The following is a 17,146-nucleotide window of genomic DNA, read 5'->3' as shown; positions in this document are numbered from 1 at the left end:
GCGAATCGCGAATGTGCAAAGTTCGCCACAAAACGACTGCCAGGCGAACCACAAGGCCATATTTATTAATGTGCAATAAATGATGTCCCGAGGAACATCATGATAACAAACTGTTACTATTTCCTTTGTATTTTGCAGGCATTTTCCATAGATAATCAGTAAATATCCCTATATATACTTTTTAAATGGTCACTAAGTGTTAAAAAATCTTTTGATGTCATAGATATATATGAAAAGTTTTGATTGGTGACGGTTTGAGAGCTGTAATCCCCACCGATCACTAAGACAAAGACAGAGAAGCGCTCGCATATCGTGCTTTCCCCCCAAGCTGACGGACATGGCCTTGATAGAAAGTCTATGGTCCCATCTTGATTCCATTCTCTGCAGTGAGGAGAGAGTGATATGCAAGCGCTTCTCTCTCCTCGTTTTATGGATCAGTGGGGGTCTCAGCACTCAGACCATCACCAATCAAAACTTTTGATATCAGAAGTTTTTTTGAAAACTCGTTGATCCTTTAAATTTTTTAGATTTCTGGAAAACCATAAGCTGCAATTAGAGGGGTTGTCCCATTACAACATCCCTTAGGGGATAAGTGTCTGATCGGAGGGGGTGCGACTGCTGGGGTTCCAGCTGACCACAAGAACAGAGGCAAATCCCCCATTTGAGTACAAGTACTCAGCTATTTTTGTCAGCTCCATAGAATGTAATGGAATCGCAGCACACATGCTTGTCATCTACTCTATTCAAACAAGGAAACATGGACCCCCATTCTCGTAATCATCAGGGGCCCCAGCAATTGGACCCCCATTGATCAGACACTTATCCCCTATTATGTGTATGGAGGATAAGTTGTTGTAGTGGGACAACCCCTTTAAAGGTGCAAGCAAATTCCAGCAGGATGCACATGCTTGCCTCCATACTATGGTCTCATCTGATTGTGCAGCTATGAATAAGCCAACCCAGCTCTACATAGTTTTAAAAGTATACACTTCTCCCCCCCCTCCTTTAGCATTTTTTCTCTTTGGTTGCCTTACAACCTGGAGTTATTATTATTTTTTTTTTTTTTTGGGGGGGGGGGGGGGTGATCACTTTGTCACTCTGAAGGTGCAAAACATTTTCTCCTGTGCCACAAACAACAATTAAGACAAAAAAAGAGGACTTTAATGTGCATAAGCAGGGAAAGGGGGGGGGGGGCAGCTGGGGAACATGCCCTGGGTGAAGAGGCTGGGGGGCACACCAACCAGGTGGTTTATTTCCATGGTGAGCCGTCCACTCGCTGCTTTACCGTTCTGCTGGTCTCCAGCTCTTCCCAACAGTCCACACATCGTGCTGCTGACTGTGGGAGGAGCTGTCAAAGCCCGGGAATCAGCCTCCTGCACAGCCAGCAGCACGATGTGTGCCTCATCATCAGGGAAGCAGGTAAGTATTTGTGTTTTTTTTTATGGAGCTGGAGAGGGCACTAGGGGTCAAAGGGGGGCACAAGGAAGACATAACTACAGTGAGAAGCCACAAGGAAGACATAACTACTGTGAAGGGGCACAACTACTGTGAAGGGGCACAAAAGTGGGCATAACTGCTGTGAATGGGCATAAAGGAGAGCATAACTACTGTGAAGGGGCACAAAGGTGGGCATAACTACAGTGAAGGGGCAAAAAGGTGGGCATAACTACTGCAAAGGGGTACAAAGGTGGGCATAACTACTGTAAAGGGGCCATAAGGTGGGCATAACTACTGTGAAGAGAACACAAGGCGGACATAACTATTGTGATGGGGCACAAAGGTGGGCATAACTACGGTGAAGGGGCAAAAAGGTGGACATAACTACTGCAAAGGGGTACAAAGGTGGGCATAACTACTGTAAACGGGCCATAAAGTGGGCATAACTACTGTGAAGGGAACACAAGGAGGACATAACTACTGTGATGGGGCACAAAGGTGGGCATAACTACTGTGAAGGGGCACAAAGGTGGGCATAACTACTGTGATGGGGCACAAAGGCGGGCATATTTACTGTGAAAGGGCACAGAGGTGGGCATAACTACTTTAAAAGGGGTAAAAAGGTGGGTATAACTACCGTGAAGGGGCTACAAGGTGGGCATAACTACTGAGAGGGGCCACAATGTGGGCATTTCTGCTGTAAAGAAGGCACTATGTGGGCATACTAACTGTGAGGGGCATAATGTGGTCATTAGTACTGTGTGCTAGCACTAAGGGTAAATGCCCTAGATTACCTTGTTATACATTGGGATGGCTCGGTCTTACAGGGCAGCACAGAGTCCCCCCGCTGAGGATTTCAAACGGGCAGCTACCATCCCTTCCTTATGTGATTATTCCTTTTGCTCTGGATCTTGTTCAGGATCCAGTGGACATCTTGCAGACACACCAGCGACTTCCTGGTGTTCAAAAGCTGAACCCTTGCTCCAGGTGCTGGAAAGCCTAGCTACACCTCTGTGCATAAGTATTCAACCCTTGAAAGTCAGTACTTTGAGTACCCACCTAAGTTTTTTGGAGTAGGTCTCTATTAGCTTAGCACATCTAGGTACTGAGATTTTTGTCCATTCTTCATGGTAAAACAGCTCCTTCACGCTAGAAGGGCTGCATTGGTGTACAGCGGTCTTCAAGTTATGCCATAGATTCTCTGCATGTTTGTCTTGCTGCGGCCAGTTCCCATTATAGTGAATAGGACTGGGCCGGACTTCCGGCAGCACACGTGTGCAAACGGTAGTACGGGTCCAGCAGGCTGTTCCCCTTCCAGAAAAAGCTTGCCACGAGTGTGAAAGTAGCCTAAGGCACCCGATCTCCAGTTCTAGTGCCAAGTTACTCCAGTGTTTTGCACAACCCCTCCACTACCAGAACCAGTTTGCAACTTTTTAAAAAGTTGAAATGATAAATCTGGGGTGAAGATAATTAATGTAGCAAATAACACCCAGTTTCCCACCCACTTTTCAAAACTAGACTGAGTAGTACAAAACAACAAAAAGTTGCAATTGTTTTGTGCAAGTAGGCCCTAAACATTGTAAAAGCCCTATTTTGCATCTTTTGAGCCAGAATTATGAAGTGCAGGGTTTGATATACACTCACCTAAAGAATTATTAGGAACACCTGTTCTATTTCTCATTAATGTGATTATCTAGTCAACCAATCACATGGCAGTTGCTTCAATGCATGTAGGGTTGTGGTCCTGGTTAAGACAATCTCCTGAACTCCAAACTGAATGTCAGAATGGGAAAGAAAGGTGATTTAAGCAATTTTGAGCATTTCATGGTTGTTGGTGCCAGACGGGCCGGTCTGAGTATTTCACAATCTGCTCAGTTACTGGGATTTTCACGCACAACCATTTCTAGGGTTTACAAAGAATGGTGTGAAAAGGGAAAAACATCCAGTATGCGGCAGTCCTGTGGGCGAAAATGCCTTGTTGATGCTAGAGGTCAGAGGAGAATGGGCCGACTGATTCAAGCTGATAGAAGAGCAACGTTGACTGAAATAACCACTTGTTACAACCGAGGTATGCAGCAAAGCATTTGTGAAGCCACAACACGCACAACCTTGAGGCGGATGGGCTACAACAGCAGAAGACCCCACCGGGTACCACTCATCTCAGAAACAATAGACAAATTTTCAGACTCCAGCACTCACTTTTTGTTGAAGTTTCAAGTTCTCCGGCTTTATTATCAAACGTGCACAGATAATACAAGGTTCAATTCTATCTCAAGAGCCTTTGACACAAGAACAGATACAAGTGTTAAAGCTGGGCTTGAACTTTGTACCTAGTGTAAACTTTGATCTATTTTTGACACTACTGGATATAAATAGATTCATTAGACAACTTACAGTGGCCAGGCACTTTTTTGATGCCCATCCCCCTGAATACCCCCCAAGCGTGTCAGACATTTCTCCCATGCACAATCAATATGCAAGCATGGGTTTTCAAGAACAACTTGCTCTGACATGTCTGGAGGATCTTCAGGGGGAATATGAACAAAAGTCTGACTCAGATACCATTCAAGTGTTTAAAACATCTAACCCATATTATTACCCCATTATGTCACGTACCCAGAACATGGATTTGTTTCAAGATCTGGTGGAGAAGGATCTGAAACAGATCCATGACTCTCTCAATGACGACAACATATCCCACAATGTCTCCAAATCTCAAAAAAAAGCTCTTAAAGAGCTATCAGATAATAAAAAAATAATAATAAAAACGGCAGACAAAGGGGGTTCAGTTGTCGTCCTTGACAAGGTTGTATATTATAACCAAGTATTGGAAATTTTGGGAGACACTAACACATATATCAAACTTCCACATAACCCTATCATTAAGTATCAAGTAGAGTATATGCAAATCTTGGAAATTGGTTTAAATTATGCATTTCTCACACAAAAGGAATATGATTATATGAATGTGAAATATCCCATTACTCCAATAATGCATGCAGTTCCCAAAGTACATAAAAAACTTAATCCACCACCACTGCGTCCAATCGTTAGTGGTATAGGGTCACTAACAGAAAGACTTGGGAACTGGCTAGATTGCATTATACAACCTATGGTCAGGAGAGCTCCGGGCTACATCAAGGACACATCAGAAGTTCTAAAATCATTTTTTGATAAACAGTGGGAACCATGTTTTAGCTGGCTGACAGTAGACGTGGTAGCATTATACCCGTCGATCCCCCACCCCATAGCCCTAGAGGCTCTGGAGTATTATCTCCACAGACTCACAGGCTATCGAGACAATTTCATTACATATGTCCTGGATGTAACCCGCTTTCTCATGTGCCATAACTATTTTCTGTTTGACAAAGTATTCTATCTCCAGTCACAAGGAGTTTCTATGGGAGCTAAATACTCCCCAGCTCTTGCTAATTTGACAATGATGTACTGGGAACAAAAATACATATACAGTACAAACAATCCATATGCACACTGTCTTAACTGGTACGGCAGGTACATCGATGACCTACTCATAATATGGAGTGGAGATGTGCCTGCCGTACTAGATTTCATCCAATACCTACAAAATAATACCTATAATCTAAGGTTTACTTACACTAAACATGCCAGTGTGATAAACTTTTTGGATTTAAAACTTGTGGGTACACCAAATGAAAAAATTCAGACAGAAACTTACAGAAAAGAAATTGCGGGAAACACAATATTACGAGCAGACAGCCACCATTGTCACCACACTATTAAATCCATTCCAGTAGGAGAATTCATACGAGCTAGAAGAAACTGTAGCACATTGGAAGCCTTTAAAAAAGAATGTCGCATTATACAGCAACGACTTCTAGAAAGAAGATATCCAGAATGGATGATTTTTAGAGGCTTCCGAATTGCAAGGGAAAAGTCCAGAGAATGTTTGGTATTTAAAAACAAAAATAAAAGCAATAAATACAATAAAAACAAAAATACAAACATCTCTAAAAATCAGGAAATGTATAATGAAATACAACAATCCCCTGAACAAGAAAGCCCAAATAACAATAACAAAATAAGTATACAGAAGGATCAAAAGAAAAATTCTAAACCTACACTAGTTTTGACGTACAGTCGACAATATAACACAATTCAAAATATCATAAAAAAATATCTTCCTGTACTTTATGAGGATAATGTACTCAACACAGTGCTAAAAGAGGGTTGCAGGATAGTGCCAAAAAAACCTCAAAGTATAGGAAACGTCCTGTCACCCTCCTTGTTTACAAAGGAGCCCAGTCCACTTACAAACACCTGGCTTACATACAAGGGGTTCACACGCTGCGGTAGTCAGCGGTGCCGCACCTGTAATTATGCACAAAATACAAAAACTTTTGACAATACGAGTCATACACAGACCTACAATATTAAAACATATATTAACTGCAATTCACAGGCAGTGATTTATATCATTAAATGTGAATATTGTGACAAAATGTACATAGGATGCACAATAAGGAAATTCAAAACCCGATTATTAGAACACCTAAACTATATAGATAACCCAGCCTATGTCAATATTTCCAATGTGGCAAAACATTTCATAGAAAAACACAACCGTAGCCCCAAATTTCTGAAAACGTATGCTATAGAGCAGGTCAAAACCCATATAAGGGGGGGAGACATAAAACATCAAGTTAACTTAAGAGAAGCGTATTGGATTTTTAAATTAGAAACCAGATACCCTAAAGGCTTGAATATGCGAAAAGAAATTATGCACTTCTACTGACTATTCCAACAATGACCGCAAAACTATATACAAGATTTCTACCTATGAGTCATTTTTTTCTCCTTTTTTTTTTTTTTTTTTTTTTCTCCTCTTTTCCCTTACCATAAAGGTCCGTATATATATTATATATTTTATTCTTTCCATATTTTGTGCTCCTGCATCACTGCATAACATGCTCAAGAGCGAAATTAGGGACCTTTTCTGGGAAGACTAAGGAGGATAAAAATGGAAGTAACGCATTATCAGTGTGTATGGACACCTACTCAAAAAGCAGCCAGAGGGAAAGGTTCCTTCCATCCACACTGTTATGTTTAAACTGTGATTCTGGTCTCTTTTCTTCATGGTTTCTTTTCTTCATGGTTTTTTTTTTTTTTTCTTTTTTTCTCTTTTTTTTTTTTTTTTTTTTTTTTTTTTTTTCTTTTCTTTTTTTTTTCTTTTTTTTTTTTTCTTTTTTCAAACCAATAGGTTTATATATATAAATAATATTTTATATGTGTCCAGCGACCAACATATTATATGTTCTAATACATTGCCAGCATTTTTCCCTTCAGTCAAGGATATAAATAACGCAATAGCAATGTGAACGAATACCTATCCTAAAGGCATTTTACAAACAGGGTTTTTTCTTTTTTCTTTTTTCCTTTTCCTTTCTCTTTTTCCTATATGTCTAATACTGTTATGTATTTTATAATATTTGCACGTTTTTTATTGCATGCTACATGATAAGAAAAGTACTATTATGTTAGAAAAAGCCAATGAACTCATATTGGATCATGCTTATTTTAAATCACGTTAGAATACAAAGTTATTTATGCAGGCAGAATAACAAAGTGATAGGAATTGGGTGTCTCAGGTGATATCTGTGAACGTCAGGAGCTGCACACAAAGGTGGAATCAATACCATCAAATTTAATCCCTCCTTCCCCCCAAAAAATGGGAGTTTCTCACCAATCCCTTTGGGTTTGTGCACACCTGACTTTCCTACATATATACCAGAGCACACCACAAACACACTACTGTTACGAATAAGAACTTTCGAAACGCGTCAACAGCTTACACCTATGAGAATTGAACCTTGTATTATCTGTGCACGTTTGATAATAAAGCCGGAGAACTTGAAACTTCAACAAAAAGTGAGTGCTGGAGTCTGAAAATTTGTCTATTGTTTCTGCATACCTGTAAAGGAGTTTTTGAAAAAACTAGGACACCGAGCACGCGGATATAAATATCATAAAAAACATGAGCCGGTATTTTTACCTACATGCTTAATCCCTAAAAAGGACTTCCTTGTACCGTGACTCACCCATCCGCTATGAAGTAAGATCTCTCAGCATTGTGCACAAGCTACATCAAGCAGACCTACAAGGTTCCTCAAACAATCCTGGTGAAGCTGATCAGTGTGAACCCTGTTATGGCTTACTATCTGTCACCGGAACGAAGATCAAAAGCAGATCAGGTATTTTCTGATTCAGATAAATATGTATCACAAGAACTATTGAATGCTACGGACATGTATCAACTGGAAAAAGCCTTGAACCAAGAAACCAGACTCTGGTGGGATCACACAACACTAGTAAAATATCTAGAGAAAAATATGATCCCCAGAGGTTTACGTATTAAGAAAATCCCAACTACTGTTTTTTCACAACAATTTGTATTGGAATGGAACCAAATACTCACAGATTGTTCCACTAAACTTATGACCCTGATTGTCAAATATGAGGGGGAAAAACTACAGGATTTACAATTCAATATTAATGCACTAAAAACCAAGTTGAATAAAACAGAAAATTCATTGGAGTATGAAACTTTACAGAAAAACATAACTACAAGTATAAAAGAATTGGAGGAAAACATCATAGAAATGAAGCACAAAAAGTTTCAAAGAGACTTATATGACTATAGGCATGATCAGATATACGAATGGGGGAGGAGAGAAAATCCCTTTTCAACACCAAAATCTATATTAAAGAAAGAAATCAACAAAAAAGGCAAAAAACAAGGGAATCCTTCAAGAGTGAACTTCACAACAGAACTGGATACTCTGGAAGTCAGTGACCTATCACAGGACTCCACACAAGAACCCTTACAAGAAAGCTACAATGAAAAAACGCCCAAAACCTCATATTATAGAAAGAATAAACCGAATAAAAATTCCTATACAACACCGGCAAAAAACGAGTCCGGAGAGCGGGGCGCAAACACAGAAAAAGGACACAGTATGGCAACGCGACAAAGGAGGAGGTAACTAATGCACCCTCAACCCAAGCAACAAGCAACAATGATGTGATCAATCTATCTCAAGAGCCTTTGACACAAGAACAGATACAAGTGTTAAAGCTGGGCTTGAACTTTGTACCTAGTGTAAACTTTGATCTATTTTTGACACTACTGGATATAAATAGATTCATTAGACAACTTACAGTGGCCAGGCACTTTTTTGATGCCCATCCCCCTGAATACCCCCCAAGCGTGTCAGACATTTCTCCCATGCACAATCAATATGCAAGCATGGGTTTTCAAGAACAACTTGCTCTGACATGTCTGGAGGATCTTCAGGGGGAATATGAACAAAAGTCTGACTCAGATACCATTCAAGTGTTTAAAACATCTAACCCATATTATTACCCCATTATGTCACGTACCCAGAACATGGATTTGTTTCAAGATCTGGTGGAGAAGGATCTGAAACAGATCCATGACTCTCTCAATGACGACAACATATCCCACAATGTCTCCAAATCTCAAAAAAAAGCTCTTAAAGAGCTATCAGATAATAAAAAAATAATAATAAAAACGGCAGACAAAGGGGGTTCAGTTGTCGTCCTTGACAAGGTTGTATATTATAACCAAGTATTGGAAATTTTGGGAGACACTAACACATATATCAAACTTCCACATAACCCTATCATTAAGTATCAAGTAGAGTATATGCAAATCTTGGAAATTGGTTTAAATTATGCATTTCTCACACAAAAGGAATATGATTATATGAATGTGAAATATCCCATTACTCCAATAATGCATGCAGTTCCCAAAGTACATAAAAAACTTAATCCACCACCACTGCGTCCAATCGTTAGTGGTATAGGGTCACTAACAGAAAGACTTGGGAACTGGCTAGATTGCATTATACAACCTATGGTCAGGAGAGCTCCGGGCTACATCAAGGACACATCAGAAGTTCTAAAATCATTTTTTGATAAACAGTGGGAACCATGTTTTAGCTGGCTGACAGTAGACGTGGTAGCATTATACCCGTCGATCCCCCACCCCATAGCCCTAGAGGCTCTGGAGTATTATCTCCACAGACTCACAGGCTATCGAGACAATTTCATTACATATGTCCTGGATGTAACCCGCTTTCTCATGTGCCATAACTATTTTCTGTTTGACAAAGTATTCTATCTCCAGTCACAAGGAGTTTCTATGGGAGCTAAATACTCCCCAGCTCTTGCTAATTTGACAATGATGTACTGGGAACAAAAATACATATACAGTACAAACAATCCATATGCACACTGTCTTAACTGGTACGGCAGGTACATCGATGACCTACTCATAATATGGAGTGGAGATGTGCCTGCCGTACTAGATTTCATCCAATACCTACAAAATAATACCTATAATCTAAGGTTTACTTACACTAAACATGCCAGTGTGATAAACTTTTTGGATTTAAAACTTGTGGGTACACCAAATGAAAAAATTCAGACAGAAACTTACAGAAAAGAAATTGCGGGAAACACAATATTACGAGCAGACAGCCACCATTGTCACCACACTATTAAATCCATTCCAGTAGGAGAATTCATACGAGCTAGAAGAAACTGTAGCACATTGGAAGCCTTTAAAAAAGAATGTCGCATTATACAGCAACGACTTCTAGAAAGAAGATATCCAGAATGGATGATTTTTAGAGGCTTCCGAATTGCAAGGGAAAAGTCCAGAGAATGTTTGGTATTTAAAAACAAAAATAAAAGCAATAAATACAATAAAAACAAAAATACAAACATCTCTAAAAATCAGGAAATGTATAATGAAATACAACAATCCCCTGAACAAGAAAGCCCAAATAACAATAACAAAATAAGTATACAGAAGGATCAAAAGAAAAATTCTAAACCTACACTAGTTTTGACGTACAGTCGACAATATAACACAATTCAAAATATCATAAAAAAATATCTTCCTGTACTTTATGAGGATAATGTACTCAACACAGTGCTAAAAGAGGGTTGCAGGATAGTGCCAAAAAAACCTCAAAGTATAGGAAACGTCCTGTCACCCTCCTTGTTTACAAAGGAGCCCAGTCCACTTACAAACACCTGGCTTACATACAAGGGGTTCACACGCTGCGGTAGTCAGCGGTGCCGCACCTGTAATTATGCACAAAATACAAAAACTTTTGACAATACGAGTCATACACAGACCTACAATATTAAAACATATATTAACTGCAATTCACAGGCAGTGATTTATATCATTAAATGTGAATATTGTGACAAAATGTACATAGGATGCACAATAAGGAAATTCAAAACCCGATTATTAGAACACCTAAACTATATAGATAACCCAGCCTATGTCAATATTTCCAATGTGGCAAAACATTTCATAGAAAAACACAACCGTAGCCCCAAATTTCTGAAAACGTATGCTATAGAGCAGGTCAAAACCCATATAAGGGGGGGAGACATAAAACATCAAGTTAACTTAAGAGAAGCGTATTGGATTTTTAAATTAGAAACCAGATACCCTAAAGGCTTGAATATGCGAAAAGAAATTATGCACTTCTACTGACTATTCCAACAATGACCGCAAAACTATATACAAGATTTCTACCTATGAGTCATTTTTTTTTTTTTTTCTCCTTTTTTTTTTTTTTTTTTTTTTTTTTTTTCTCCTCTTTTCCCTTACCATAAAGGTCCGTATATATATTATATATTTTATTCTTTCCATATTTTGTGCTCCTGCATCACTGCATAACATGCTCAAGAGCGAAATTAGGGACCTTTTCTGGGAAGACTAAGGAGGATAAAAATGGAAGTAACGCATTATCAGTGTGTATGGACACCTACTCAAAAAGCAGCCAGAGGGAAAGGTTCCTTCCATCCACACTGTTATGTTTAAACTGTGATTCTGGTCTCTTTTCTTCATGGTTTCTTTTCTTCATGGTTTTTTTTTTTTTTTCTTTTTTTCTTTTTTCAAACCAATAGGTTTATATATATAAATAATATTTTATATGTGTCCAGCGACCAACATATTATATGTTCTAATACATTGCCAGCATTTTTCCCTTCAGTCAAGGATATAAATAACGCAATAGCAATGTGAACGAATACCTATCCTAAAGGCATTTTACAAACAGGGTTTTTTCTTTTTTCTTTTTTCCTTTTCCTTTCTCTTTTTCCTATATGTCTAATACTGTTATGTATTTTATAATATTTGCACGTTTTTTATTGCATGCTACATGATAAGAAAAGTACTATTATGTTAGAAAAAGCCAATGAACTCATATTGGATCATGCTTATTTTAAATCACGTTAGAATACAAAGTTATTTATGCAGGCAGAATAACAAAGTGATAGGAATTGGGTGTCTCAGGTGATATCTGTGAACGTCAGGAGCTGCACACAAAGGTGGAATCAATACCATCAAATTTAATCCCTCCTTCCCCCCAAAAAATGGGAGTTTCTCACCAATCCCTTTGGGTTTGTGCACACCTGACTTTCCTACATATATACCAGAGCACACCACAAACACACTACTGTTACGAATAAGAACTTTCGAAACGCGTCAACAGCTTACACCTATGAGAATTGAACCTTGTATTATCTGTGCACGTTTGATAATAAAGCCGGAGAACTTGAAACTTCAACAAAAAGTGAGTGCTGGAGTCTGAAAATTTGTCTATTGTTTCTGCATACCTGTAAAGGAGTTTTTGAAAAAACTAGGACACCGAGCACGCGGATATAAATATCATAAAAAACATGAGCCGGTATTTTTACCTACATACCACTCATCTCCACTACAAATAGCAAAAAGAGGCTACAATTTGCACGAGCTCACCAAAATTGGACTGTTGAAGACTGGAAAAATGTTGCCTGGTCTGATGAGTCTCGATTTCTGTTGAGACATTCAAATGGTACAGTCCGAATTTGGCGTAAACAGAATGAGAACATGTATCCATCATGCCTTGTTACCACTGTGCAGGCTGGTGGTGGTGGTGTAATGGTGTGGGGATGTTTTATGGGCACACTTTAGGCCCCTTAGTGCCAATTGGCCATTGTTTAAATGCCACGGGCTACCTGGGCAGTTCTGAAGGCAAAAGGGGGTCCAACATCGTATTAGTATGGTGTTCCTAATAATTCTTTAGGTGAGTGTATTCCCCACATAGCATTCCATGATGGTAAAAATTTTCACGGATGCCGACTGTGTTCCTTCTGCATTTTGCTGAATGGAATGGCCGGCCCCTAATAGAACAGTCTTATCCTTGCCCGTAATGTGGACAATAATTGGACATGTTCTATTTTTTTGAGGAACAGCTATGCAGACATATGGACATGGAATGCACACAGAGTCATTTCCGTTACTTTGCGGCCACATTGAAGTGAATGGTTCCACATACGGGCAGCAAGAAAAAAATGGAACACGCACGGACAAAAAATACATTTGCGTGCATGAGCCCCTAGTCTCATCTGAGAACCTTCTTCCATGTGTTTGTGGTGTCTGCCACAATGTACCTATAGTGTACACAGTAATATCCCTATAGTGCCCTCAGTAGTGTCCTTCCACTGTCCCCAGTAATGTCCCTTACTCCCCCCCAGTAATGTCCTTCCACTGCCCCAGTAATATCCCCCACTGCCCCCAGTAATGTCCCCCACTGCCCCAGTAATGTCCTCCACTGCCCCCAGTCTTCATTCACATGTAACAGGCCCCATCGGAGCTGGGCCCCATCAAAGCGCTCATCTCAGCTGCAGGATCCAGTATCTGTCAGGCCCAGTATCAGGCTGGGGTGCCTAGGGCACAACAGTAAAATTTATTTGGGGAGCTCACCATACGGATACATTCAAATATTACCTGCTCAAACAGCAGAAAGATTCTAGCAGATGATTGAATATGGGGCTCCCTGCAGAAACTTAGAGAAGGTAGGTTCTGGAGAAAAGAGGATACTGGTAGCTTTCCTCTATACCTAGAAGTCATCTCAGCTCTGATCGTGTCTATAATATTAAACTGGGGAGTTTATTTAATAATCTATAAAGTTTTTTATAAGAACATAGGCTGGTTGAGGTGCTGTACATTGAATATATGTCTGTAGTGCAGTGAGTCTACTGTGTTATGTGCCACTTGTGCAGGAAGTGGGAGACTAGGGGCCCACCTCGCTCAGGGGCCCACCAGGGGATTCACCTGTCAGGCCCCAGCGCTCCCCTACTAATACTATTCACAAATAAAGCGGGTGGGTAGACCCTGACTGATGTTAGTCAGGCTCTATTTACCCGCAATTCTGAGAGGATTTTATCCTCTGTTTAAGCTCTAATATGGGGGCAAGCTCTACACTAGATGCTAAATTCTGCATTTTTTGCTTACTGGGTGACATCTAATGGTTGTACCACCCAAAAGAATTTCTGTGAGCAACACTGTTTAAGGCCAGAAAGACTATTGCCCTCTGATGGATAGCAATCATAGCACCAAATACTCTTGACACAAAGGCAGGCCCTGATTAATAACATCTTTCCTTTTGAGAAGGTAATATACCAGAACTGGAAATGCCGACAGAAGTTTCAGAAGGTGTGGTCCTCCTGGTGTGCATCTGCAGACACTCTAGTCCCTGTGGATGACTGAGTAAGGCTACTTTCACATCTGCGTTGTAATCCTCCAGCGGAGGGTCTCAAAACTAGAATTAAATGAATCTGTGCCATTTAATACATCAGGATACATTTGTTTCAAGTCAATGGGCGCCGGATCCGTTTTGTTTCGCAAACTGGAGACAAAACCGCAGCTTGCAGTTGTTTGCATCCGGCACCAAAACGCACCAACACGCACCAACACGGGCAACACGGGCATGGCCAGAACATGAGTCCTTATTGTTAGTTAAAGGGTTTCTACCACCAGAAATACTGTTATGTAGCTGACTGACATTAGCGATGCACTAATGTCAGCACTACATAACAGTATTTCCTGCAGCCGTTTTTGTTAAAAACGTACTTTTATAGATATGCTAATGAGCCTCTAGGTGCTATGTGGGCGTCATTAGCACCTAGAGGGCTCCGTTCACTAACCAGTTCAGCCGCCCATCGCGTCCCTCCAGCCCGCCCCGCTCCTGTTGATTGACGTGAAACTTCTCAGTATCGAGTACCAATTCCCGCGCCTGCGCCGTGCGCTTCTGTATTCTCCCGGCGCCGGCCTCCTCACTGCGCCTGCGCCAACTACTTTACAATGAGGAAGCCGGCACCAGGAGCACAGCATTCACTCACTGCGCCTGTGCCGAATACAGAAGCGCACGGCGCAGGCGCGGGAATTGGTACGAGATACTGAGAAGTTTCAAGTCAATCAATAGGAGCGGGGCAGGCTGGAGGGACGCGATGGGCGGCTGAAATGGTTAGTGGACGGAGCCCTCTAGGTGCTAATGACGCCCACATAGCACCTAGGGGCTCATTAGCATATCTATAAAAGTACGTTTTTAACAAAAACGGCTGCAGGAACTACTGTTAGAAACATACTGTTATGTAGTGCTGACATTAGCGAATTGCTAATGTCAGTCAGCTACATAACAGTATTTCTGGTGGTAGAAACCCTTTAAGGAAATCCATTAAAGGGGTTGTCTCACTTCAGCAAATTGAATTTATCATGTAGAAGAGGTTAATACAAGGCACTTACTAATGTATTGTGATTGTCCATATTGCCTCCTTTGCTAGCTGGATTCATTTTTTCATCACACTATATACTGCTCGTTTCCAGGGGTTAGGACCATCCTACAATCCAGTATCGGTGGTCATGCTTGCACACTGTAGGAAAAACCGCCAGCCTCTCTGGTGGCCAGCCACATCATATCTGTGCTGCAGCGGTGGCCAGAACCCCTGGGAATGAGCAGTGTATAATGAGATGGCAAAAATGAATCCAGCCTGAAAAGGAGGCAATATGGACAATCACAATACATTAGTGAGTGTCTTGTATTAACTTTCTGTACATAATAAATGGCATTTGCTTTAGGGCTCATGCACACAAATGTATTTTCTTTCCGTGTCCGTTCGGGTTTTTTGTGGACCGTATGCAGAACAATTCATTTCAATGGGTCCGCAAAAAAACTGAAGTTATTCCGTTTCCTTGTGTCCGTTCTGCAAAAAAATAGAACATGTCCTATTATTGTCCGCATAATGGACAAGGATAGGACTGTTCTATTAGGGGCCAGCTCTTCCGTTCACAATGCACACGGATGTCATCCGTATTTTTTGCGCATCCATGTTTTGCGGACTGCAAAATACATACGGTCGTGTGCATGAGCCCTAAGTGAGACAACCCCTTTAATAAACCAAATAAAAGAGGGGTGTATATTGGGGACATTTTTAATTGATTTGTTATAAAAACCACAGTATCTCTACGAGCATACACAAATCCAGTAGACCACGGATAGACACACGGCGTCTGAAATATTAATACAAGGATTCTTGGCGGTATAGACTGACCAAATCTGGTACTTTGAAGACTGTAACAGGTGGAGACATGCATACCCAATGTCCTTTTATAGAGAACCTTTACATGAAGCCATTTGTGTGAGCGAATGTACTTGTTCGTGAGATAGCATTGGTTCAGATAGCATTACAACTCAATCACGCATAGGCTTTCCTACTGAGACAAGAGAGGGACAGTATGATCCAGAGTCTTATCTCACCTGAGCTTTTAGACTCCATCGACGACGTCTGTAGACATTCAGCACAATGCTCATTCTCTTTTGCCCTTTAAGCTTGTTGCTAGGAAACCATTTTGTTGTGGTTGTTACGGCAAAAAGGACAGAACAGGAATAAATGTCGGTGAGAGCACAATTCTCTCAGTTACCTCTAGATGGCGCTGCCTCATAGCAGGAAAAGGCAGAGTCATTGATCAACTGCTCATAGACCTCGAGAAGATTGTTCTGGGAATTGTAACCCCAAACTTTATTAAAAGTTAAGTCGCTTTTAATAAAAGTAACCATTTTGTCTATTAGTTACTTGACAAAAAAACACACACACTGAAAGTAAGGCTATACTTACTTTCCAACAGGTTTGTCATGTTTCAAGGCTTGTTGACTAGTCAGACTCGTGAGATGGTTCTTTTTCCCTGGGAGATACCTCTTTGCATATTTTTTTCCGATGATGCATCGCTAGAAAGTCTCCATACACCGCCAACACCATGCCTAAGCTCCCAACAAGTTTGTAAATACATCTGAATCCAGTAGACACTGCAGGAGTTCGTGTCCACTTCTAGTACAGCAAACTCTAGTCAGGCAACAGCAACTCCACCATTTGGGCTAGGCGCTTTCCTTTACTTGGTGCCCATGGCCCACTATATATGTAAAAACATTGGTTAAAGCGGTTATCCGGGAATTAATATTGATTACCTATCCTCAGGATAAGTCATCAATATCAGGTCGGTGGAGGTCCGACTCCTATGACCCCACCGATTAGCTGTTAGAAGAGGCCAGGCGATCCATGAGTCACGAAACATCATCATACATCGGTCACATCGCCTTGTTGCAGCTCAGCTCCATGAATTGAATGAGGCTTAGCTGCAATACTAAGCACAGCCACTATACGGTGTACAGCGATGTGGTTGGAAAGCTAACGGGGGTCCGCAGAGCTCTGGTGAGCGCCACGGCTCACTGAATCAGCTGATCGGCGGCGGTGCCAGGACTCAGACCCCCATCAATGTGATAATGATGTCCTATCCTGAGAATAA

The 17,146-nt window shown here is 40.7% G+C and overlaps 1 protein-coding gene across 2 annotated transcripts in view; it reads right to left on the bottom strand.

Moving 5' to 3' along the window:
* The window catches only part of TEX33 (testis expressed 33), a 28,839-nt gene extending 12,653 nt beyond the window's left edge, over positions 1 to 16,186 (bottom strand). For both annotated transcript variants that reach the window (XM_044300461.1, XM_044300462.1), the window contains exon 1: positions 16,104 to 16,186. In XM_044300461.1, coding sequence (XP_044156396.1) covers positions 16,104 to 16,122 — 19 coding nt within the window. In that variant the 5' untranslated portion in view covers positions 16,123 to 16,186. The remainder of the gene's footprint in view (positions 1 to 16,103) is intronic.
* Positions 16,187 to 17,146: the final 960 nt, after the last annotated feature.

The sequence above is a fragment of the Bufo gargarizans genome, chromosome 7 (assembly GCF_014858855.1).
Source record: "Bufo gargarizans isolate SCDJY-AF-19 chromosome 7, ASM1485885v1, whole genome shotgun sequence".
Classification (NCBI taxonomy): Eukaryota; Metazoa; Chordata; class Amphibia; order Anura; family Bufonidae; genus Bufo; species Bufo gargarizans.
The sequence above is the reverse complement of the archived record's forward strand: the minus strand, read 5'-3'. Positions and strand labels throughout refer to the sequence as shown.